This window comes from Montipora capricornis, chromosome 11 (genome assembly GCF_036669925.1).
Source record: "Montipora capricornis isolate CH-2021 chromosome 11, ASM3666992v2, whole genome shotgun sequence".
In the NCBI taxonomy this organism is placed as follows: Eukaryota; Metazoa; Cnidaria; class Anthozoa; order Scleractinia; family Acroporidae; genus Montipora; species Montipora capricornis.
The window spans coordinates 10255071-10280095 of record NC_090893.1 but is presented as its reverse complement, the minus strand read 5'-3'; the positions used below and the strand labels follow the sequence as shown (position 1 = coordinate 10280095).

The 25025-nt window shown below is 38.6% G+C and overlaps 3 protein-coding genes across 3 annotated transcripts in view; 2 read left to right on the top strand and 1 right to left on the bottom strand.

Moving 5' to 3' along the window:
* Nucleotides 1–523: 523 nt before the first annotated feature.
* Nucleotides 524–12609, bottom strand: LOC138022906 (U2 small nuclear ribonucleoprotein A'-like). The gene is made up of 9 exons (XM_068869920.1): nucleotides 12351–12609; nucleotides 12016–12056; nucleotides 9921–10027; nucleotides 6610–6688; nucleotides 5707–5753; nucleotides 5140–5242; nucleotides 4213–4289; nucleotides 3660–3744; nucleotides 524–1307 (listed from the first exon to the last, which is right to left on the bottom strand). The coding sequence occupies exons 1-9, from the start codon at nucleotides 12427–12429 to the stop codon at nucleotides 1170–1172; spliced, it is 756 nt and encodes a 251-aa protein (XP_068726021.1). The 5' UTR covers nucleotides 12430–12609; the 3' UTR covers nucleotides 524–1169.
* Nucleotides 12610–12665: 56 nt separating this feature from the next.
* LOC138022904 (target of EGR1 protein 1-like) overlaps nucleotides 12666–25025 on the top strand; it is a 19102-nt gene continuing 6742 nt past the window's right edge. The window contains exons 1-4 of the mRNA XM_068869917.1: nucleotides 12666–12801; nucleotides 19348–19388; nucleotides 20871–21147; nucleotides 22194–22456. Coding sequence (XP_068726018.1) covers nucleotides 12685–12801; nucleotides 19348–19388; nucleotides 20871–21147; nucleotides 22194–22456 — 698 coding nt within the window. The 5' untranslated portion in view covers nucleotides 12666–12684. The remainder of the gene's footprint in view (nucleotides 12802–19347; nucleotides 19389–20870; nucleotides 21148–22193; nucleotides 22457–25025) is intronic.
* LOC138024966 (uncharacterized) lies at nucleotides 17358–19042 on the top strand. Its single transcript, XM_068872173.1, has one exon. The coding sequence runs from the start codon at nucleotides 17567–17569 to the stop codon at nucleotides 18251–18253; it is 687 nt and encodes a 228-aa protein (XP_068728274.1). The 5' UTR covers nucleotides 17358–17566; the 3' UTR covers nucleotides 18254–19042.

Below are 25025 nucleotides of genomic sequence, written 5' to 3'. Positions count from 1 at the left end.
CACCCGAATCAGTGCTGGGAATTCCATCCCCTACTCTTCATCAACAGTGCAGGTTCTTCCCCATCATCTTAAAGGGGCTAGGTCACGCTATTTTAGGTAATTTTGTTTAATTTTGTTTATTATGAGGTCTCAACGTCAAATTGGTAGAGCAAGAGTCTTTCATTTGCAAAATCACGGCCACATAACAACTGAGAATGATTTTCCAGCTGTGTAAATGACATTTTGATATAGACTGATATAAATTTGAAAAAATGTGGGCCGACGTTTTTCAAATTTACCCAAATTCAATCCATTTCAATCCTCTCCAGTTTTGTCCATCCATGTCCCTTCTTGGCTTCCCTGTGTTTTGTTAGAGTTCTTCTATAGTTTTGAACAGTTATTTTGATATTTTCGTTAATTCTATGACCATTCGATCAGTGCTGAAATTGGCTAAAATTGCGTGACCTAGCCCCTTTAACCCCTAAACTGGCCTAAACCAGCCAGTATTTTACTCTGTCTAACGCCAAGAACAAGCAATGCAAGATTATTTACTTTTCATTTTATTTTGTACAAAGGTAACTGACTTTCAGATTTGTTAAACAAAAACAATTTTGTGTGCTGTTCGTTGTGTCCAACATATGTAGTTGACCATAGTTATGACATGAAACAAACTAGAACAGTGTTAAGCAGAAGGGAGTGAGAGATAAATAATTTTAAAAAGTGAAATGATTAAAACCTTGCTCTATTTCTAAGTCTTACACAGTAAGAGGAATTCTGTTTATCAGTGCATGCAGAAAATTTCTGAAAACTACAAACAATAAGAACTTATAAGAGTAAATTAAGAGTTATCTTGCCTGGAAATTATTACTAAAGAGATCAACTTAGAGTGACAAAATGTGTCCGCATATGGATAAGCCTATAAATACTTCTACTGACATCTAAGTAGAAGGCCTCTAACAAGGATCATGTGTCTTGGTATAAACAGGCATTCTTTATTAAAAAAGAAAGCCTGATCAAGTCAAGGTTGGTAAAATGCTGGTGAGAGAGCTATGTTACAAATTCATCCTGACTCTTGGTTTTTGAATCCTCTCTTCCAAACAAATAAACCAATGAACGGAAGCTGACGTCAAAACAAGATGCTTCTCAGCCTTTCCATTACAAAGAAAACACAAGTTAATACAGGCAGCATTTTAAGATCCATTTGTCATGTCTTCCATTTCTTCGTCAACATTTGTGTTGTGTTTGTTCCTTCCAGGCACATGACCTGTTCTTAGTAACATTTCTAATCTTTGAACCTCATCTAGGGAACGAGCATTTGCAATGGCAGCCTGGAGATGAAAGCAAAAAATACAAACAACTTAATAATCCTCAATGACAAGCAGAATCTGCTGGTATGGCTATTACTTCCTTTACATGCCAAAGACACCAACATAACTATTTTTTGTGAACAATATCAACAAAAAAGATTGATAAAAAAGTAGCTTGGTGTGGCAATGGCATAATGGCAATTGCACCAGCAATCCATTATTGCCGCCCAGGTTCAAATCAAGTGCACTGAGTTAAATTATTTGCGTTGGTTCCCTCCTCATCTTGCAGTCTTTTGGTCATGTAGCATGTAGTTGATTACAACTAGAGGATACCATTACTACATTCAAGTTTATTTGAATTTACACAAACGCATAAGAATGAAATGTGTGTGTTTAGAGAAGACAAGAACAGATGGTTTCATGACTTGGCGGCCATATTGGTGTACAAAACAATACAAAATTTATGCATGGAATATGCATAAAAATAGAGTTTGGTTCCCAAAGGAGAGAACGTCTATTCTTCTTGTACACCAACATGGCCGCTGTGACATCACGTGAAAACGAGCTATAAGAAGAGTTTACAAATTTAGAGCAAAGCAATACTCTTGGAATGAGTTACACTGAAGTTACTATCTTTAACACTTTCACTGCCAACAGTGTCACTTGGAGATTTTACTCTGTCTAATGCCAGTAGATTTTATTTGTCAATAGGGCCCTCTCATGGCTTATAGTGCGACGCGCCTTACTGTGGCCACCGAACAGAGGTTTTTGAAACTTATACGCAAATCAGGGTGTGTGAATTTGATTGACAGTCACCCCTCCTTGCAAAGTTTGCACGGTTGTAAGTTGAACACAGTTGGATGGATTGTTTGAGTTGACGTACTTACACATAGTTGTCAAATGTGAGAGTTTGTTGGGTGGCCACGGTAAGGCGCGTCGCACTGTAATAGGGAAAACATAAAGGCCTTAATAGTCCCAGTTTAAGAACCTGAGCCTACTACAGCAACACAGAGTGGGCGCTGCAGTTGCTGCAAGTGATGACATGGTCTCTTGGGTTTGGTGCACCATGGGCTCAAGAAGTACTTTTGAGTCATCCTTTGAGAGTGCCACCAGCAGATTCAATCAAAGCTAAACTGATCCGTAAAAACTCGCCGATCTAAAAGCCCCACTCTGAATTTAGCAGCTCAAATTTTGGAAAAAAAAGTTTTTTTGAAAGAAATCGAAAGAAATCCAAAGTCAAGTCTTGAGAAGGCGAATGTAAACTCACTATTAACATTGGAATGGAAAATACTTCAAAGTCTTACCCACAATTTTAGCACTTTAATTTAATAACTCACTGAAAAACTACATGTACGTCCCAATTAACCCTTTGACGTCTAAACTGGCCAGACTTAGTATTTTACTCTGTCTACGCCAGTGATTTTACTCGTCAATGGGGAGCCCCTGGGAGTCAATGGGTTAATGAACATCCTTTCTACCAGCTTTGACAAAATTAATGATTGATCTCTTTCTGGTATTTGTTGACAGGAATTTCTTCATTCAACACAGTTTTTCCTTAGCTTTTTGCATGAACGGAACATTTAAAGCTTTGTAACTAAGCATTGGATCGGACCCCGGGATCAAATGTGATGATTTAAGAGTTTTACACAAAGCGATTATAAGCTGCATGAAACATTGCCCAGTGTAACAGGGTCTTTATTATTTTGTTTGTCAGTAGTTGACACAAGACTATTTGTTCCACAAGTTTGCTATCAAAGTGCTAAACGGTGAAGAAACAGTGGGCCATTTAACATGCGGGGGAGCAGGGGTGGCGCAGTGGTGAGAGCACTCACCTCCCTCCAATGTGGCCTGGGGTCGATTCCCAGTCCCAACATCATGTGGGTTGAGTTTGTTGTTGGTTCTCCCCTTGCTCCGGGAGGTTTTTCTCTGGGTACTCCGGTTTTCCCCTTTCTCAAAAACCAACACTGCCAAATTCCAATTTGATCCAGAATGCACCGACATATGTAGAACGAGCTCCTGAGCACTCTTAAGGTGTTCCGTGGGTAAACAAATTCCATTTCCATTCACCATTTCCATTACTCGAGAATAAGGTGGTATTTTCTTGCTCGTGGGTAATTTAATGAAGACGGTTTAACGCTTTTAGGGGCGACAACTGTAAGTGCTGTAATATTTAAAGCTTACTCTTACATGAACAACAGTTCTTTTAGGAGCCAACAAACTTACTTAGGTTTGTGTAATATTTTACATTCTTTTCCATAAAAGTGTCAGTTAACGGAAATTGGCGTTGATGTTCCCGCAGATAAGCCGCACCCCCGATTTCTAGCGACGATTTTTGGAAAAAAGGTGCAGCTTACCTGTGGGTTTTTACAGTACCTTAATTGCTGCAACATCCCTTGTGGGCGGAGGCAAAGGTCTACTTGGTAAAGGTCTTGCACCAGCAGGACCACCAGGAACAAACCTGCAGAGAAGCAACTTAGAACCTCATCTTATGAATGCAAAATATTTGTAGACCTTTGGCAAATTATTGGTATTTCTGAGCACTTTTATCAAAGGACCCACATGTAGTAGACTTTCATCAAGTTAACATTGGACCGTTACCTTAACGTTTCTAAAAACAGAAAATCCTGAAACTTTTCATTGGCGTACAGTGTACACAACATTAATTTTGTGCAGACTGTACTTGTGATAACAAAATTTCACACAAAAAGCCAAATTTAAAAACCATCTCAAAGAAAAGAGGAAGCAAGTTGTGACTGCCGTCATGTATATCATTGCCACAACAAATTTTGACTAGCATGCCTGGATACTACCTTACACAAACAGAGAAGTCTCCAAGCATTATTTATTTTGATTCAATAGTGTTCGTCTTTGCGAGTTTTCCACAAAAATCAATGCAAGTTTTGAAGTACATGTATGTGAAACTTACGTTTTTGCCTTTTTACCCCTTGGAGCACTCTCTTGCCCTCTTTTGCCACTGAACATTCTCTTGGCAGCCTCTCTTTCCTTACAAAAAGACAAGCCTAAAATATGACTATAACATAGAAGTAATCTCTTGGAGGAAAGCAACAAGGGTTCATACTTAAGTTGAACTGGTACTTGACTACTGTACATGGTGATGGTACTACGATTCTCAGTTGAGTATGACACTAGGGAAGTTTGGTAACAAAGTTTCATCGTTAAAGTTACCATGTTGTCAAGGGCAACTTGCTTCGTTTCCAAGAGTAACTTTTCGGGGTTTGACGTCATTTAACTGGTAACGGTCGCCAGTTTGAATTTAAACCTTACCATTTGTAGATTTTGGTGGGCTCATTGCTCGCTCGTGACGTCAAGGCCCTAAAAGTTACTCTTGGAAACGAAGGAAGTTGCCCTTGACAACATGGTAACTTTAACGCTGAAACTTTGTTACCAAACTTCCCTAGTGTCATACTCAACTGAGAATCGTACTAATACAAGGTGTAATGCATTAGAGGCAAATGACATGCTATTTTTCACTGGCTGACAAATATGTAAATGAACAAAAGTTTGTTTAGTGGTGCCAATAATTTTCGTAAATCCCTTCTCAGCTACAAAAGGTTTACCCATGCTTACTACGTTGATTAACAATGATATTTATTACTTGTATTGCACAAATGCCATGAAATGTATACACCCATTACAATTCTATGGATAAACTTAACTGTAGCATTACCAAAAGCTACAGTTCACAAAACAGGTAAAAAATTATTGTTATTTGCACAAGTGCTCCCATCTCCCAGATGCAATGTTCACTTAATTTGAGTTGAGGTGCCTCACTGTACATGTACTGGTAAATCAACTGAGATTAAAGTTAAGAATAATGGCTTTTCTCACTTACTCTTTGTTTTATCCTCTGAAAATCCAGTACCCTTAACTGTGGAAGTTTATTGATGACATACAATCTATAGTGAGGTTTGTTCGTGACTGGGTTTCGAAGTAAGCTGTAAATACATGTCAATTGATAAAAGAAATCAATCAATGCACTTTTCCTTGAACAACGAAACAGGTTACATTGAGGTTTATGTGTTCGATTTTATGAGAACTTTCTCTAAACTCAAGGACAAAATGTCTGCATGTAGAACAACTGCAGAACCAAAACAAAACTATTAATTAAGCACTTGAGGCCCTGATTTTTTGAGTATCCACAGAATACAAGATTAGTATGCAATGCCATGAACATTTAAGAAAGAAATTAAGAAATTGCCTTTTTATGTCATAAAAAATTGGGGGGTCGACTTATACACAGGTAAGTATGGTAGTTAACAATTAGGCCCGTAGCCCACGAGGGCTACGGGTCAATAGCCCATGAGGCGGAGCCGAATGGGCCATTGACCCGTGGCACTCTCAGGGATCAATGGGTTAATTAAATGAATATTGACTCAATTGTTACTAAATGACTGCTCACCTCAGGTATCTCAGAGTCTTGACTGATTTGAGTGGATCCAACTCTTTCTACAAAAATACAAGTTGTCACAAAAATATATTTAAAACATCCAATGTCAATAACAGCTGACCAGCAGTATTTGCTTATAAATAACCACATAAAACTGACGTGCCCCAGTCTTGTTAAAATAAACCCATAAATAATGGATACACATTCTACTGAACCTTGGACAAAGGACTTAAGGATGGCGCCTACTAATTCAAAGGTATTTTTGCCCCATTTTATGATTATGAAGGAAATGTAGATCTTAACAAGTGTTATTGAAATCCAAAGAGAAAATTGGGGGTAACCATGCATTTTTCAAAGATAATTCATTAATAATAATTTGTAAAAAGCTTTAAAATACAAGGCAATGGATGGTGTTCTTTCTAAAAATGAACCTTAATTATCTCAAAAAAGGCATTGTTACCCCCAATTTTCTTTTTGGATACAAAGAGTATTTACTGGGATCTACTTTCTCCTGATAGTTTTAAACCGCGCAAAAATATCCCTGTATGAGATGTGCAGAACGTATGTGCAATAACAACAGTGTGTAGGCAACGTCCTTAACAGTAAGTGTCATTACCGTAGTTACTCGATTAAACATGGCAGTTAAATTTTGAGCGTGTCTAATGCTGCATTTATGTGTAAAGTATTCAAGGGAGACCTTTATTCAGGGCCCGCAAGCATTCATTTCACAATCATATTTCTTAAATCACTGACAGCAATTACAGTAGACCATTGAATGAAATTTTCCTTCCCTGATTAAACATCGCATTATTCTGATTGGGGCAGCATGTCTGCATCTATTTGAGGCTGGCATTTAATCAAGTAAATAATACGGTATTCTTAATTACAAATATATCAAGTTGTACATGTACATACCAATTCCTGCATGTTGTTCGATGTCATGACTATTGTCTCTAACTGAGGGAGACTTTGCTCGAGATTTTCAGTGATTCGACTAGAAAGAGATAAGAAATTGGAAACTTAAGTAAATAACGATTATGTTGAAGAATGTTTTTTAAAATTAAAACATGGAAGATTTATCTTCAAGTAATGCTGGTGAAGATTGTCTTTAAAGTAAAAATAATTTATCTTTGTCATGTTGACTATTAATTTACTATAAAAGTATACATTGTATGTTAATGGGGGCATAGTTTTTCAGTGAGTGATTAACCCATTGACTCCCAGGGGTTCCCCATTGACGAGTAAAATCGTCTGGCCTTAGACAGAGTAAAATACTAAGTCTGGCCGGTTTGGATGTCGTTGGGTTATTAAGGACGTTCGCGCGAAATTTTTTCAACATTGATTTTCTTCTGAAACCGTTACCACTGTAAGATGATGAGTTAGTTATGTCAGAAATGTAAAAAAATTGGGGGGTCACCGACTTCGTTTTGGAGAGAACATGTCCGGAAAAACACCCAAAATGTGACAAAATCAGGCTTCGTTATCGAAAAAAAGGCCAGTGTCTGTAAACGCAAATATATTGTAATTAAATCTTTGAAGTGAAATCTTCTCTGCCAAATATTGTTTAAGTGAACTAATTAAGTGAATTTAGTCAACTGGTGAGGTTCCCTTAAAGATCAAGTTCGCATTTAGCGACCACAGTTTCACGCGCCTTGCAGCCGCAAGATGGCAGGATTTGATGTCCTGTGAGCAAAAATCTTGAAATTTTTTGAACTTCCCACATTGATTTTTGGACAAAGTGGAGATAATTGTAAATAAAATCCGTTTCTGGAAAGAAAAATAGGGGTCACCGAACGTCCAAGACCGTTAAATCCATGCAAAGCTATAGCAATGGCCTTTTGCCCTATCAGTTCTTATTTTATTACTTAGGGCGCGCGCTCGTGTATGACGTGGCGTGTGCATTTGCGTGCGCAGTAAGGATGCGCAGACACAATTGGCGCGAACGTCCTTAAATTGTAAAATAATTGTAAGTTGTACAAGTGAAAACTGCATCAAAAACTTGCAGCTAAAAGCATGAACTAAGCCTACAATCTTTCCATAGAAAATACTAAATGATCAAAGATGGTGCACGTACACAAATGTATTCTGTATGAAAGTTGCAAGCAGACCAGAAATCATCAAAAAGCATGTACATGTACATTGTACATGATCACATGTTTTAAAACTTGTGAAAATTTGGTAATTGTCCAAACAATGACTTTCCATAACTGCAAAAATGGATCCCTGCATGCTTTACTAAAAAAAAAATCATGCAACTGGAATAAAGACATGAGCTCAAAAAAAATCTTTCTTATCAGAATAAAGGGTTCATGCTGGATTTTGTCTGTAAACTTCCAGGGGCATTCAAGGAGTTTTCAAAAACCAGGAATTGAGTTTTCAAGGAGTCTTTATAAGAAGATTTCTATGCCATACACAGTGCTTCAGTGTTTTCCTTGCTGAAAAAGCCTACCTTGATATTCCTTACCACACTGCAAGTTAAACACTGCTGCACTCATGGGCATTTTAATTTTTGGTTTTAATGTTTCCTTAATAGTCAATTTTGGGCTCAATTTTTGAAATGTCTCTTTAACTTAGCATGATGCAATCTCAACAATTTCACCCAAGCAAAAATTCAAGGAGTTTTCAAGCAGTTTTCCACAAAATCCATTTTCTCATGGGGTTTTCAAGCACCCTTGAAGTCCAAAATTAAATTCCAGGGCTTTTCAAGGACTTCAAGGAGTAGCATGAACCCTGAGAATAATATTGCTTACTGAGCTTGCTGTGCCTAAGGAAAAGAAAGGAAAGGAACAAGTGTCTAGTAGATTTAGCGCTGAAGCACTAATTGGGGACACTGTAAATTGAAATTAACAATTAACACAAATCAAGTCAAATGTTGGTTTTTGAGGAGAGGGGAAACCGGAGTACCCGGAGAAAACCTCTCCGTGCAGAGTTGAGAACCAACAAACTCAACCCACATATGACACCGAGTCTGGGAATCGAACTCGGGCCACATTGGTGGGAGGCGAGTGCTCTCACCACTGTGCCATCCCTGCACCCTAAAACATTGGTTGACAAAAATACATGTACATGTCCTAACACCACAAGGGTTACTTCAACACTTTTTTCTTTTTCTTTTCTTGGTAAACCATGTTCTGTCAATTAAGACATCATCATGTTATTTAAAACATCATGACTTGACATCTTATGTAGTGTTTATAAAATAGGTAAAACAAGGTAACATCATCTTGGTTAAGGATATACTTTTAATCTAGGTGACGCCATGATAAATGTATGTCGTTTATTCATATTCTTGAAGTATTTAGTTAATAGCTCACCTCCATCTTGTGATGATCCAATGAATTTACCACCACAATATATATTAGAAAATGTTAGAATTTGTTTGTACATGTAAAATACATCTTCAATATTTATTTCATTTAATTTTGATCTTGACTCTTAAATTTTCAGATGCCAGGGGTAGTTTTGCAATCATCAGTCACTCAAATTGCATACCTTCCAATACTCAAGCATCCAGGTAAAACAAAAAGTTATTTAAGGGAAAAAGATATTACAAAGTGACCAAATTCTGAAGAACATGGGTCCACATGTGAAAGTTACATACTGTAACACGTTTTCCCATAATTTTCCAGTGTATCCAATGGTTCTTGGAAAAAGTTGGGAATAAAGATCTAATGACTCATAAATACATGTAACTAAACAACTCACTACATTTAGATTAATTTTTTTTAATGGCACTGGTGTCTCACAAACCATTGTTATTTTTATCCTTGGCATTGTCATGAACAAGGGTATTCTACACTAAAAGGGCTATTTTAATAAGGACATTTACGTAATTCATTTGCTTCTTTATAACAAGCTCTTTCAAAACCTGAATGTTGAAAAACTTATTATTCAGATACATGCATGAACAGTTCAGCTCAAAGGTAAGTTGACAGTCTCGACTTGATCCTCGAAACTCGATTCTCGCGTCGTGAAGGTCGACATGTTTGAGTTTCAAGACCCGAGAATCGAGATTCGAGAGTCGAGAAAGATGAACATGCATAAACTTGAAAAGAACTCGCAGGATGCAACAAGTTTGATGAAATTAAAAATAAAAATTAAAAAACACTCTACAGACCTTGATACATGTTACATGTACAGAGCAGCTAAAAAAATTATTTGTACAAATTATTAAATTAATACCATAAAAATAAATAATATATAATTATTTTTAAAAAAATTAATACCATATTCTGTTGTTGTTTAACAGCAAGCTCTTCAGTCTTCTGAGAAGAGGAAATCCTTCAAGTTTGCGGATGTCATTTTCTGACAAATCAATGGTATCAAACTGGTCCTATAAAGAAAAATAAAGTGTTTATGCAAATTACAAATGCCAGGAAAAACAAGCGAACGGCGTACTTCGCAAGGAAATTGAACATTCCCATTTCTCACATCGGAGAAATGATTGAATTCCTTAAATTTCAAGGTAAGCTGTTATTTTTGGACTTTTGTAGTCGAATGATGTCATTTTGTCAACAATTATGTCCAGCTTGAGGAGTTAAGTCTTGAATTCCCACGTTTTGCGTGGCATGATCTGAGCTGTTTTTTAGGCAAGACAATCGGCCACAATTTCGATCTGTTGCCAGTGATAATTAAACATTTCAGTCGAAGTTCAGTTTGTTGCATGCTTTCCAAGTGAATTTCAAGCATTGGTTTGCTTATCGTGAGCGAAGTGACAGAGAATCCAACGGCAAAGTTTGTTAAGTTTTTGTTTTGTGTGACCCTGCTGATATTAATTCTGGGCACGCACATGTCATCGTCTCGGTTCTTGCTTTGGACGCAACTTGTCTTTTTTGAAAATTATGCAACTCTTTTGGAGTTAGTGTTAAAAATAAAGTGTTGAACATGAAACTTGAATGTAAAGACCTAATCGGCTAACTCAATGTTGTACCCAATTCAAATCTCCCGGGACTAAGATTCTTTGTGTATTGTATTTGCATGATAATGTAGCATTCATATTTAAATGATATGGAAATATCTGGAACAAAACGTTTTATTCCCAAAGGATTTGAATTGAGTACAACATTGATTTGGTCTATTCAGTTGCTTGATTATTAACATTGGCCAAGGCGAAGTCACGACTGCACGGGCCGACGATGAACTGTGTATCGATTGCCTATATTTGTTTACTCTTTTGTTCCTAAATTACACCTCAAGTGTTGCTAAAATATGTAATGATCTTTTTGTTACGGAAAATTGAGATTCAGATCAGTTTTTTTTTAATTGCTGCGGAGATCTAGATCATTTATCAACTGGAGCTAACAGTTCCCACAGCGTACGGATTACTCGAGGCGTTTTCAGATGTGGTGGATGGAGCTTTGATAGCCCATACATTTTGATCGATGAATTAACAAGCATAACAGTTTCAAAGAAATTGATCATTTTACTTTAAGTACCTATTCTAGGGGAGGGATGAGACTTTATTTTTGTGCAATTTAGAAATCTGAAAGGGTACTGCAGCAGCAATTAAGAGACAATAGATTGAGTATTAATTCTTGAATACAGTATTAATTAGGTGGACCCCCAAAATTTTGCAATGGACCCCCAAATTTTTCAAAGAGGGGTCCAGTGGACACTCAAATTTGAAAACCTTGATCTCACATCTCTGTTGTGAGCACCTCTGAATGTAAAGATACTGAGTTTCAATCCTACTTGGGGAAAATCTCTCTACCATGAGCAGAGAAATCTTACGCATGTGCAGGGAAATCGTGTTCCCCCCCCCCCTAACTGAAAAAAGTCAGAGCTGAATCCTATACTTTGTGCATTTGAACAAAGTAATAAGATTGAAGTTGAATGATTCTGTGATGAAATTTGAGCCTTAACGGCGCATTCGATTGACCCTATTCCAGAATAAGAATATGTGGAGTGATGATTAAAACAGTATGTTTGGCGCATTTCGAAGCTGCAAGGATGATAAAAATATGTTTAAAATAGCATTTTAGCAAATTTAATGTGAATCTCCACAAAAACGGAGGATTTCCAACTTGTATTCCATGTATTCCTATTCCTGAATACAGTCAATCGACCACATCCTAAGATTCATTCCAAATTTCGAAAATGCTTTACAACACAAGCTTACCGTACTACATTCATTTGTTCCTTTACTATCAGTGCATGTTTGATGCCAAGTTTTGTAAACAGTCATGCCCCACCCTTTAAGATGATTTAATGCCCTTGTCCTTATATCTTTTCTCAAAAAATTGTATTTCTTTTGTCAGTTAAGTTGAAGTGATAAATTATTTCTTGAGATTATCATATTTTATTAAAATTATGTATACATACCAAGGTTGCTCCCAGATTTTCAATAACAGGAATTTTGTAACCTATCGACAAGAAATCATGATTAGATGAGATACAATGTGCAAGCTGTGGGATATAATGTAATCAAAAATAACCACACTACAGTTTTCCAAGTTTGAGTCAAATCACAACTACACTTCGCAAGCGTCTTAAAAACTGAAACTTCATATGCAGTTATGGCTCCAAACTTTCGACGTCGTCTTCAAAGTTGCTTTGTGGTTAAGTGGCGCTAATGACGTGAAAAGCAAAATTACAACGTTCTATAAAAAAGAATTACCTCTAAACTCAGTTAACTGAGACGGTAAAATAAAACTTACCACGGAGATCGAGTTCTCTGTCTCTCAAAGCATTCGTGTATTGAGGGCTTTGCAGAATGAGATCTGCAGTTAATTTCATATTTTACGCAGATTTTCGCCAAAACAAACAAAAAAAGGTAGAGTGGCTTTCGATTCACTCTTAAAAGGTTCTTTAGTCTTAAGAGCTAGCAAAGTCTACAAAATTTAACGTGAAAAACCCCGTTTTGTGAAAAATCAACCAGATAAATTGCACGCCATCTTTGAAATGAACACGACACGTGACGTTTGTTCGTCCCAGTTTCCTATCGGAACTGATGGGACGCCTGGCGATTACAGACGACGCGTGAAAAAAAACATGGTGGCACGGTTTGACTTTGTGCCCGTTGTGGAAGTTTCAGCTGCTAACTTTTCAGAAGTGTGGCCTTTTATGGTTCGTGCAATAAATGAATCATCCTTTGTGGCTGTGGATACGGTAGGTACACAGTTAACATCGTGCGTCAGACATGCTTGACCTCGAACAATTTCCTAAGATCAAGTAAAGCTATGATCCTCGCAGTTATGGACGCAATTTTAGCAATTGCGTAGAGAAGCCTGAAAAATCCAGGGCTTCAACGGAGTTGACCTCGCGATACCGGTGCGACGCTCTAACCAACCTGTGTCTTTAGCACTTTTGAACACCTTGCTTCAAATTCCTACCTACTAGCTTATTTATTGTAAACGCCATGTCTTGCCAAAGGGCAAATAAATCAGCTATGATTTGCGTAACTGGCGCCAAAATGTTCCCAAGTGGGCGGGTAAACTTTGAAGTTTGAGTGTCAAAACGTTGAATTTTGTTTGGCCGACAGAACATGTTTTTGGCATGCGTGTTGACAGGTAGTTGCAAGTGACGGTATAATGTTCAACCTTTCGAAAATTTATTCTAAAATAAAGCAACAACAACAAAAAAGGCTGTAATTTTACTGTTTATGTTAGGACCTTAAACACAATAATTGTAATGTTCACCGTACTTGACACTACTGACTTCTGCATGTTTTGTCTTTTTTCCCAGCAACTTCCGTAGTCCTTCTTCCATAGTCTTTGACCAACCTCCAAGCACATCCATGATAATATTGTACTGGTGGGCTGTATATCCAGGGTATCGTTCTTGTAACTCCCATCGTAATGGGCCATACTTAACTGACTCCTCTTCATCCTTCTTTTCTCTGTTTTCAATCCACGGGCAACTCATAGATCCAAGACTACTACTTCCTTGCTTTTATGGCTCACTATCTTTGCATAAACTCTGTTAGCTTGCAATTCATGGTTCTCCCCATACTGTAAGTTGGTATATGGTAATGAATTGGTAATGAATTTATATAGCGCATTTTCTATTAATATATTCAAATTCGCTTTACAAGCAAGGGATCTATGGGTGAGATGGGACATCATCATGTATATCCCACAATGCTTGGACATCCTCTGAGACGTATTCTGGTTTAGGCTTGATTGGTGAATACCATGCAGGAAGATTTTCGACCAGTTGTAACTCTCGTAGCAGCTCAAAATACAACACTTTCAGGGCATTGTTATGTCTTACCAAACACTTGTTTTGAGTGAGGGCTGAGCATCTGAGTTATGCTTTCCAGTGCTTTGTTACACGTACGACAGGACATGTCATTTGACTGTGATATCTTAATCTTGGTATGACTTCATTGGTAGGAGCTGTTCATATAACTCATACATACCGGCCACAACATATGTTGGGCATGATGTTCATTCATTTAGCCATGACAAGCAGCTCTTAGTGCTCATGCTATCATCATTCCATCTGGCTGTACATGTATGTATAGCTTTCCCTGTCATGCCTTATCACGTACTTTCTTCAACAACTCTGTTGTTTGTACTTTGATCTCAGCAGTTGCTTTGCCTTTGTCACCGTCACCTCCTGTCCGTCAACTTCACATACCGTTGGTTCCGGGTAGGCAAGCCCAAGGGTCAGTTCATTAGTTCTTCACAATACCTGAGGGCCTCTGTAATCAGTTACTGGTATCCCAAAACAGCAGAACGTTCTTCAAACTCTCTCACCATTTTCATGCTAGGGTCGCTGTTTGACAACAATTATTTCATTGCTGCCTTAATCCTCGTGATCTTGTGCTCTCCCTTTACTCACTGCAGGCCATGTCCATCTTTCTTTCTTGACATGTACAATAGGGCGGATGATGACCCTGGGTGTTTTCCTCCATTTGTTATAATGATTTTCCACACTTCTTGATCAATCCTTCTTAATTCTGTCAGTGGCCAATGCTGCATCCACATGGGATACTTAAGGACCACTAGTGCACACTGATTAGAGGCAACCACATGATTGGCATCTGATAACGGACACGACCAAATTACTGACAAACGCTGTAGATATGCCTTTTCAGCACACTCCAGCATTCTCTTCCTGATGTACATTTTCGAGCTGGATTCCAAGAAACTTGTACTGTGAATCTTTTTCTAGGGGTTGTACCACTACTGTATTGCTGACTTTTATTCCAGGGATCTCTTGTTTGATCTCACTTTGTTTCACGTGGATTATATTGCACTTCTTGGGGTTTTAGCTGTAGACCAATGTCATTCATGCACCTGTTGGTGTTCTTCAGTACGCAACTAAGTTTATTTTCAGATTGGGCATATACTTTTAAGTCATCAATATGCAGTTTATCCGTTATCTCAATGAGTAGATTATCTACAGTCCCACTGCAATTCTTTCTCGCACCGCGTTGTTGTCACGTGATTGGCTTTTGATTTTCACTAGCGAAGGGCCCAGGTTTTGGTATAAGAGTTGTTTGCCTACCAGCAAACCATTCAGCGTATTATTATGTGACAGTTGTAAAAACTTATCTATGCCAGAAGAAAATACACAGGCTGGAGCATTAGACGTGGCCCAGACTACAAATAGGAATACAGAATCTTGCTAAACTTTTGTTTAGCTAGTGTATCCTGGATACTGCTGAGCCATCTCCCACCTCAAAGAATTGTACTTTGCTGTCTTCTCCTCAGTTTTCTTCAGCTGGTTGTCCATCCATGGGCACGGCATCTCTACAGCTACCACCTCTTTCTTCCTGAAGTCAATGAATCGCGCATCTACTCTGTTCTGCTTCATGTGACTGTGCTCCACATACACTGGAACATCCCAGAAGGCCTTGGCCTCCTGGGACTCATAGACTGGTTTAGGATCTACGGACGAGTACCGGGGGGAAACCCCCGTCTATCAGTTCCAAATCCCTCAGCTTCTCGAAAAACAAGACCTTGAGACCGGCATTGTGTCTTGACAGGGACTTGTTTTGTGCAAAAGCCGGGCAGCCAGCCAGCACATGGGGGAGACTCTTGGGTACTTTGCTACACATCCTGCACGTAACATCATTGACCTGCATTGTTTTTGCTTTCCTCGCTGTATACAGCTTTGTTGGTGTAAGCTGCTCTTAAAACTCTACAATCCCCACAATAGTGTGTGAGGGTGCCTCCACCCAGTTCCTTAGCCAGTCCCAGCAGCCCCTCTGATTCAGCTTGTCGTCTTCCCACCTTTCCGAGAGAAACTTTCCTTGCCACCTCTCCTATTGTATATTTTCGTGGCGCTCAGCTGTCACAGCTCTCTCTAAGTGCCCTTAACCTTGTCCAATGGTACTTCCTGCCCGTTCTTGTCTCGGCACTTATTATTATTATTATTATTATGATTATTATGATTATCATTACTAGTTATAGCTGTAGCTAAAGTTCCAACGAGCCAAGCTTGCGTGATCTGGCGGCTGCAAACATCACGCGGCGTACTCGTGCGGCACTCTCATTGGTTATCGCTACGGTCAATATTTGATCGCTTTGGTCTACATTACAGCTTTTGGTCTACATTACAATCAAATTTGAAGCGCTTCTGAGTTTCGTCCGCCTAAAAATCTTCTCGCGGCTCTATAAGCTGCCGCCTCGCCAGGCCTTCTGTCTTCAGAAGGCCTGACTCGTTGGCAATTATTATTATTATTATTACCCACATTTCACATTCTTTGACCGTTGGGGCTCTCAATTATCACTGCACTGCTGTTCTTTTCCAAGACTTGGCATGGTTATTGCTCATGTTGGTGTCAGCATGTTTTCCTGGATCTCCTCAGTGGTTAGCACAGGGTGCTTTTCTAAAGCACATTTTCTCTCATTGCTTGGTTGACTTTGTTGCACATCCAAGCAGATTGCTGTTGTTTCTCAACAACAACAACAACTAGGAGGTTAATACAACTTGCTGGCCCATTATCTTTGTCAATCGCGTCAAGGTGCGTAAGTTCATCTAACTTTTTAATTACCTTCTCTCTTAATTTTGTCAGTCCTTGTTTTTTTTCCACAGATCTATCCAATGTCTCCTGTCGATTCTTTATTTGGACTGCTTCTCTTGCTTCATTTAACAACAAACCTCAATAAAAATATTATGCCCTCGTTTTCCAAATTTTCTGCACACAAGTGACCATGTTTATCACACTTCCAACAATTTCCGGTTGATTACTACGGTGTCGTTGACTACTCAAGGCTTCATCACAATTTTGGTTGCCACAATTTACTTTTTCCTCACTCACAAGAATCAGTGCTTCTTTTTGACAATATGTATTCATTGGGAAAGTCTGCTCTTCACTTTTTTTCCCCATACGATGAGAAATCACAATCACCCTAAGTTACCATGTTTCCATAGCTTCATCTAAACACAAGGGGCAGTTGGGAGAATTCAAGACATTTATGCAAACCCTCTACTGCATCTCGGGTTTGCATAACTGTCGAGAATTATCCCAACTCCCCCAGTGTTAAGAAGAGGCTATGGAAACACACTAAAAAATCCCCAATTGCTTTTGTAAAATATTTCTCAAGGATAATTCGACAAATGAAGGAAAATGCTTTTTTTTTACTTCTTGATTGAAACACATTTTCGTGACACACGCTCACTACCAACCAATCAAAACGCGCGCCTGACAATACACTGTAGATGTAGAATTAGATGTAGACTGGAAAGTTTTTGTCACAGGGAGTGCCTCACTTGAACAGGCCCTGGTAACGAGCGGGTTCATAAAATCATAGCTTGCGAACGCAGAGGTATTTGCGGCGGTCGTTTCTCACCCCGGGCGCCGGAAATACGTCTGCGTTCGCAGGCGAGCGGGTTCACCGTTCGTTTTCCATTGACGTAGATTGAGTGAAAGGCACGGAACTTTCTTTCCTTTTTTTTTTTTCGTGATTTCAGTGAAATCATGGGTCTCTCTGACAAATGCTTCGTTTGCAACAAAACGAGAGTTCTAATCGGCGTTGTTGTGGCTATCGTGATATTGATTATCGGTCTTGCTATCGGATTGACTGTTAAGAAGTACCAAGCCGAGAAAAATCTGCCATACGCCACGGAGAAATGGGAGCTCCCAACTGAGTATCGCGCCCGAAGACCCAAAGGTATCGATGTTTACAAAGACATGCTTTATTTGAGTCCTAGCGGGGACGAAATTGGTCACGCAAGAAAATGTGTCGCATGTACCTGGACTGTGTACATGTTGAACAAGGACGAAGAGATAGCGGTTGTGATTAAGAGGAAGATTTGGAGTTGGACAGACAAGTACGATATTGAAGAACAATGGAAAACCAATTCGACCAGTTACAGGATCGAATACAGTTGGAGCGGTTCAGGATTCACCAACGAGGTTTATCTCATCAAAAATTCCGATGGCGATGAAATTGCCCGCACCGATCGTTTTCGATTGGACTTCGGCAAAACGATCAAGTTGAAAGATTCCAAGACTGAGTCAACGCTGGGAGTCATCGAAAGACCAGCATTCCAGTTGTATCCGACATGGGATATAACTGTGACCAACAAAAATGTTGTCCCGACCTATATGTATGGAGCTATTGCAACGATAACTACTTTGAGAGAAGCTGAAGACAATGACTAATCGAGTGATTGTATGACGTTACATAGCTAGTAAACACATGACTTGGTCTTTTAATACTGAAGAAATTTTGATACATACGAGAGCAAGTTTTTCCAACGCTGTTGACAATTTTGTAAATGAAATTTTCTTAGCTAGTTCAAGGGCCTTAATGACGATGACGTCATGCGGGGTTTCGCAAGAATCTGTTGCAAAGTTATGAAAATACATGACCCGAAACATGTCAAGTTTTAAAAAATGTATGAAAAACACGAGAATTTGTTGATTGCATGACATTGTCAATAGGTCCATTGAGGTGTTGAAGGTGACACCATATGAGAGGGGTAGGATTTGAAGTTGTCTCAAAATCTTTTTTAGTCTTCTTGTCTCAAAGAACATGACCTTAGTAAGTGTTATGTGACGGGACAAGCTCGTGTGACTTAACGACTCTGACGACTCTTACAAAAACGTTCCTCCCCTTAGAAAAAAGATTTTTAAACATTTCGCATTTTACATCGTACCCCGAACAACTGGCCATATGTACCTACTGTGCTAATATAGTTGTTTGATTTAAAGAACATCACCTTAGTAAGCATTGTGAGCCCATGCAATCTCGTGTGACCTCATAAAAGACTACAGAAGACTCTTAAAAAACGTTCCTTCCTTTAGAATTATATTTTAAACATTTCACCTTTTACATTGTACACAGAACAACTGGTTACATGCACCTAGAAGAACACAACCTTAGTAAGCATTGTGAACCCATGCAATCTTGTGTGAACTAATAAAGGTATATTGTTCTTGAACTTGAAATGGTTCGTCAAACATGCATCTACCTGGTCAATATCTTTTGGGGTTCAGAAACTTTATCTTATTCCCAGACCTGCAAGATGCAACAGTAATGCTCATTTTTGGAGCTTGTTTTCCACTCCTGATGCGGTGACATACATGTACAACTTGCGTTTGGCTGTGGACCCACTTTGTCAACCTTGCTTCATGGCAACCTACTCTCTCCCTCTCTCTCTCCCCCTTTCTCCCTCTCTGTTTGAAGCATGCCGTCATTTCCATACTGTATAGGGGCTTCACCAAGTCACACTATTAATGTTTTGTTCTTTTAGGAAATGAGTGGTCTTGGTGATAGACAAAAACTTGCTGCACAGTAAGTATTCTTGATGAATAGGTTATGCAGTGATATCCTACAGAAGCAGAGTATTCAGACTAGACCACAATCTTCTTCTAGGTTGGATAGTGCTATCCACTGGATAAATATTATCACTGTCCAGTGGATAACTCACTTGGTTTGATAGTACTCATCTGCATGTACAGGATGGTGATTTTATGATCTGATGGATAGTATTATGCACCTTTCGAATAACCTGGGCAAGAAATATATCTTTGTAAATATAGTAGTGAAAAGATTGAAATGAACTATTCTAATGAGCATTTTGTATCAAAATTATAGATGAATTAGGAGAGATCTTCATGGGAATTGTCAAGTCTATGATCTTTATACAAATGAACTGATGATTTTATTATTTTTATTCAATTTGTTTCCCGTTATGTTTCTGGAGCAATACTGGTAATTTGATTACCCTAATTTGTAATTTCCATTTTTTTTTGAGCCACTCATTGTTTCTTTGTGATATAATAAGTAAGTGGTAATATTTAGCCTTTTAGTTTTGGAGCACATTTTTTTCTTGGAGTTAGGAGCACACGTTTTGTGGAGCAGGAGTTTTTTGGTCCTATGTTTCTGACAGCAAGTCCTATATTTTGAGGTCACCCTTCCAAATACTAACCCACCCGAAAGGGTGGCAATTTTTAACTGTCTAAATTCCAGTGAGTATTTCCTATGTATGTTGGTTACAGGAACCAGTAAATTTTGCTGTAAAATATGAAATGGCAAACGTTTAAAAGGATGAACAATCTTGAGTTTCTAATGAAATGATTCCTTGTTTGTCGTGTGTTTGCCAGAGTTGTTTTCATTCTGTGGTTTTGTGGTTACTAGTCACGCATGGCTGACACCCAAATACATTGAATTTTTAACACATGCTCAATACAATTTTTCAAAGGAGATGAAAGGGAAGTGGTTGCAGGGTAGGTTAACAAAATAGCCTACATGTACATGTATATGTTGCAGTTTTTTTTTTCAAACCAGTTCAATTTTGATTTTCTTTGTCCAATATTCATTATCATAATCTAAAACAATGGAAAATCAAAATTAAATACTATTACCTACAACCCCGGACATTAATCGTTGGAACACTTGACACTTCAGGACACTATACCCCTTCCCCCCTTACAAAGTTGGGGAATACCGCGAGTTTTGCAGGAAAATGTGTGATCACCAACTGTTTTCAACTTTGTGAAGGGGGAAGGGGGAGATTCCCATAAAGTGTTCCAACAATTTTGACCGGGGTTGTAGGTGTAAAAGGTTTTGAACCAGGAAAACATTTGAACCACAGCATATAGTTGTTTCATGAAGCCAAAGTTATGTGTAATGGCCATAGATCTTTCCTTCTACATTTTTGCTGTGACTTTGACTGAAGAGTAATGTAGACTTTATGAGAAACTAGTGTGCAAGTTAAGGCTAGGTGCCAGTCTTTGTGTTGATACTCGATGAAATTATTTTATTTTCCTTCAGATTTGTAGAAGATCGCTACAAACATATGTGTGAAATGGCAAAATCAAGAGCTATTTTATCACTTGGTATTTCTTGCTTCAAGCTAAAGAAGACAAAGACCAAGAACAATGAAACAGAGAAAAAACTCAAAGTTAGGGTCAGAACATATAATATTGTGGTGCTGTCCACAGAGAACTTTGTTGTGGAGCCGTCGTCATTGAAATTTTTGGTGGAGCATGGCTTTGATTTTAACAAACAGTATGCAAAGGGAGTTCCTTATACAAGAGGTAGTGATGAGGTAGGATGTCTGGTGGTGTATAATCTTGTTACCATTTTTTGAGGGAACATATTTTGCACAAACAGGGTAACCCATTGACTCCTGAACCACTTCTCTCCCCCCCCCCCCCCCATTAAGAGTAAAATCTATATGTCTCACTCCTTGGAGTCAATAGGTCAATAGGTTAGAGGGGACATAGAGTGTGAGTTGACTCCTAAACTGCCCCCAGTTGACGAGTAAAATTGTCTGGCATTTGACAGAGTAAAATCTCTTACCAGTAAGTCTCACTTCCAGGAGTCAATGACTCCTTCTCTTCCACCCCAGTGTCAATGAGGGGCTGTGAAAAGTCACCTTAATATTTTGGGCATTCTAAGCTGTTGTTGGATTTGGGTTACGGAAGAAATGAATTGTACAGTTACAGAGAAGGGGAGCTACAATACATGGTTATTTTCTGTCTTTGTTTTATTATGCCACATGAGTTGAGATGGCCGTGAAACGATGTAAGAGGCTTAAGAGTACAAGTAAGACCAAACTAAAGGCCTAGAGTACGTTATGTATATCTGGGCCAGGTGGTAATTCAAATTTTTTTATTAATTAATTAAGGTGGTTCAAACTAGTTTCAACATATCCAAGAGACTATCTTATTACAAGTATTGATTCTATGACACTTTTTCACCTAATGGTCATTAAGTATCTGTTTTTTTTTTCTCTAAATTTTTGAATTCAATACATTAACAATAACCGCCACAATCACAAACACTATTAATTACTCAAGACTAATCTTACTATGATATAGACATTGACATTGTTGTAGTACCATATGAAACAACAATTTTTCCTTAAGAAGGTGCACATATTGTTGTGGTGTAAAAGGTCACTATAGGAATGGGAAAGCTACCTAAAAGCACCCTATATTTCATATTGAACCACTTATATCACAAAAACGAATTCTTTGTCCCCATGTTTTGTTACTGGAAGAAAATTTCCCTTAATACTGCATTCATGACAGAGCTGTATTCCGGTGCATATCAAAATACTTATGATGTGAATTAACTTATTGTTTTCAGGGTGGGTCTGACAATCTGCTGCCTTCAGTGAGGAATCTTTTCAGTGAACTTGTTTTGGCTGGCAAACCTGTTGTGCTTCATAATGGATTCTTAGACCTGGTTTTCCTTTATGAGAACTTCTATAATAAATTGCCAGAGAAGCTGGAGGTGTTCACTTCTGACGTGTCCGATATGTTTCCAGCTGGAATATTTGATACCAAGTTTGTAGCGGAGTACCATGCAAGGGAACCAGCTTCGTTTTTGCTTTATTTATTTAAAAAGAGGTAGGTTGAGGATCAAATCATAATAATAAGGATGATTATGAAAACGATAAATGTTAATGACAATATCAGCAAACAAAATGACAACTGGCATCAACTGCTACTACAGACTTCTACATCTACAAAAGTATGCCTATAACTACAACTACAGCCACCCTGATCACAAAAACTTGAACTTCAACCAAACAAACAAACATGGATCTGCAGCCATTGGTTGAACATTGCATGGTCTGGTGTGTGGGAAGTCTTGAGTTCAACTCCAGCCAAACCAACACTTGAGTTTAGACGGCAGATAATTTTTACATGTCACAGGTTAGGTTTGTAATAATGATAAAACAACCCTAAGCCCTTTATTACTGCTAACCGTAGGCTGAAAAAAAAGTATTATTTTGGCCCAGTGTTACATTAACTATAGGAAAAAGTTAGGGTTGTTTTAGTGATATTATGAGAATGATTTTTAAACCTGACCTGTGACCTGGACCTGTCAAAAATACCTGCCTCTTTACGTCTATAAAGAACCAAGTCTCAAGTTCTCAGATAAAGCCTAAAAACTGTAGACAAATTTCTAGTTTCTAATTTAGAAACTTTGGTTCTGCATCGGTGGAAGAGTGAAACAGGAAATTTTGGTTTTATCAAACATGTTGATAAAGGTCGAATTACCACCGTGAACGATTTGGAAAGCTGACGTTTCAAGGATTAGCCCTTCGTCAGAGCAAATAGAGGAATTGTGGGTGTTATTGGTTTTCATGAGGGTATGGAGGAGCTTTGCCATTGGTGGAAATATGGTAACATGAATTTGAGAATAAATTAATGGAATGAGAGGCGTCCATTGATTCCGTGATGATAGAGTGTACCTAGTTGAAAGATTGGTGTAAGGATAGGCTGCAAATTGCCATGTTGTGGTGGGAGTGATTAGGAAAATTAAATTGCCGCACAACTGGTTTTGATGCATCTGTGTTGTTTCTTTCTACATCACATAGGTGTTCGAGAAAGCGGTCCGCCAATCTTCTTCCTGTTTCGCCTACGTAGGTCTTCTTACATAGTGTGCATGTTATACAACAGGAGACATTTGTGGAGATGCATGTAAAGTGGTCGTTTGTGGTCACCGTGGTAATTCGACCTTTATCAACACGTTTGATAAAACCAAATTTCCCTAAAAACTGTAGGCCTTGTATCACAACCCTAATTTCTAATATAACTATGCGGGATTAATGAATCCACTCATTATTTTCAGTGAGTAGGGCAGAGTTTCCAGTATTGTGGTCAGGCCTTGGAAAGAGCATATTTTGATTGGAGCATGCTCATTTGAGTGACTCTACACCAACAACTGCATCTACACCGATATCTTAACAACTCCTATACATTTACAACTGCTACAGCAACAACTTCACCACAACAAAAACGGCACTCACTTTGCTTAACTCAAACTTACATTGCCACATGTAGTTTTTCTTACTGGCTGGAATACTACAATTCGAATTAAATTAAAGGAGCTAAAATCAAGCATTACATTTTTATGAATTCACATACTGGTGAACAGTCAGAGGCCTGGCAGAGATGGTTTTTTTTTTTTTGGGGGGGGGGGGGTTGGGTTCTGGTGAGATAGCTGATGCAGCTGTCTTTTGGGATCCTTGTTGCTGATGTCTGAAAACATTGGCAGCTGACAGGGTATTAAGGAAAATTTAGAAAATAATGCTTTGTGGTCCTGCACTCAAAACCAAATCCACTCCTTTCACAGGGGTACTTTGCAGGCAAAATGTTTTTTCATTTAGAAATAGAAGCTGAAATGGAGAAGTGATCAACATAATTATCTGGACAATTTAAGCAATTGTCTCATGTAGTCACCTGAAAAATTTAAGTGGCTTCAAGCGGATTCAAACCCGTGACCTCTGCAATGCTGGTGGAATGGTCCAGCTATGAAGCCACTCAGTTGGGAGCAGGTCAATTTGTCGGTCTCTTGTGTTTCAGTGAAAGGACTTGATGGATGTAGTAGATGTATACATTGAGTGGATCACTTCTCTCTTTTATCTATAACCTGCAATTGAAATATACACATTTCTTTTGAATTAGTTTTGAATTACTCTTGAAACTGGTTTACGGTCATCTTGCCACCAGGAATATTCTCGAGTGAGGACAATGTGCAAGCCAGCAAGGCATGCGAGTCATGGCTGCGAGCCATGCAAGCCAACATGATGGCGAGGAGCCATGGGAGTCAACACGCGAGTCACACAGTTATTGAAAGCTAACCGTTTCAAAATGGCTGCTTAGACTTAATAACTGTTTATCAGCGCTATTTGAAATGGGTGCTTAAACTTAAATGCGAAATTCCCATGACTCGCTGGCTCCTAGATTGTCCAGCCCCAATATTCTCCTTCAAACAGTTGGCCAACATGATATCAAGCACTGGGCTACTGCCACACTTAAAGAGGAAAAAACAGTGCTTTGAAGCTAATTCTCTGGTAGGAAGACCTTTTCGATGGCAGGTTGAATAGTACCTCACAGAGATGTTGGCCTGGAACCAATCTCTTTGGATGAGAAAAGGACAAGTAATTGGGCAAGGCTTTCAGATGTT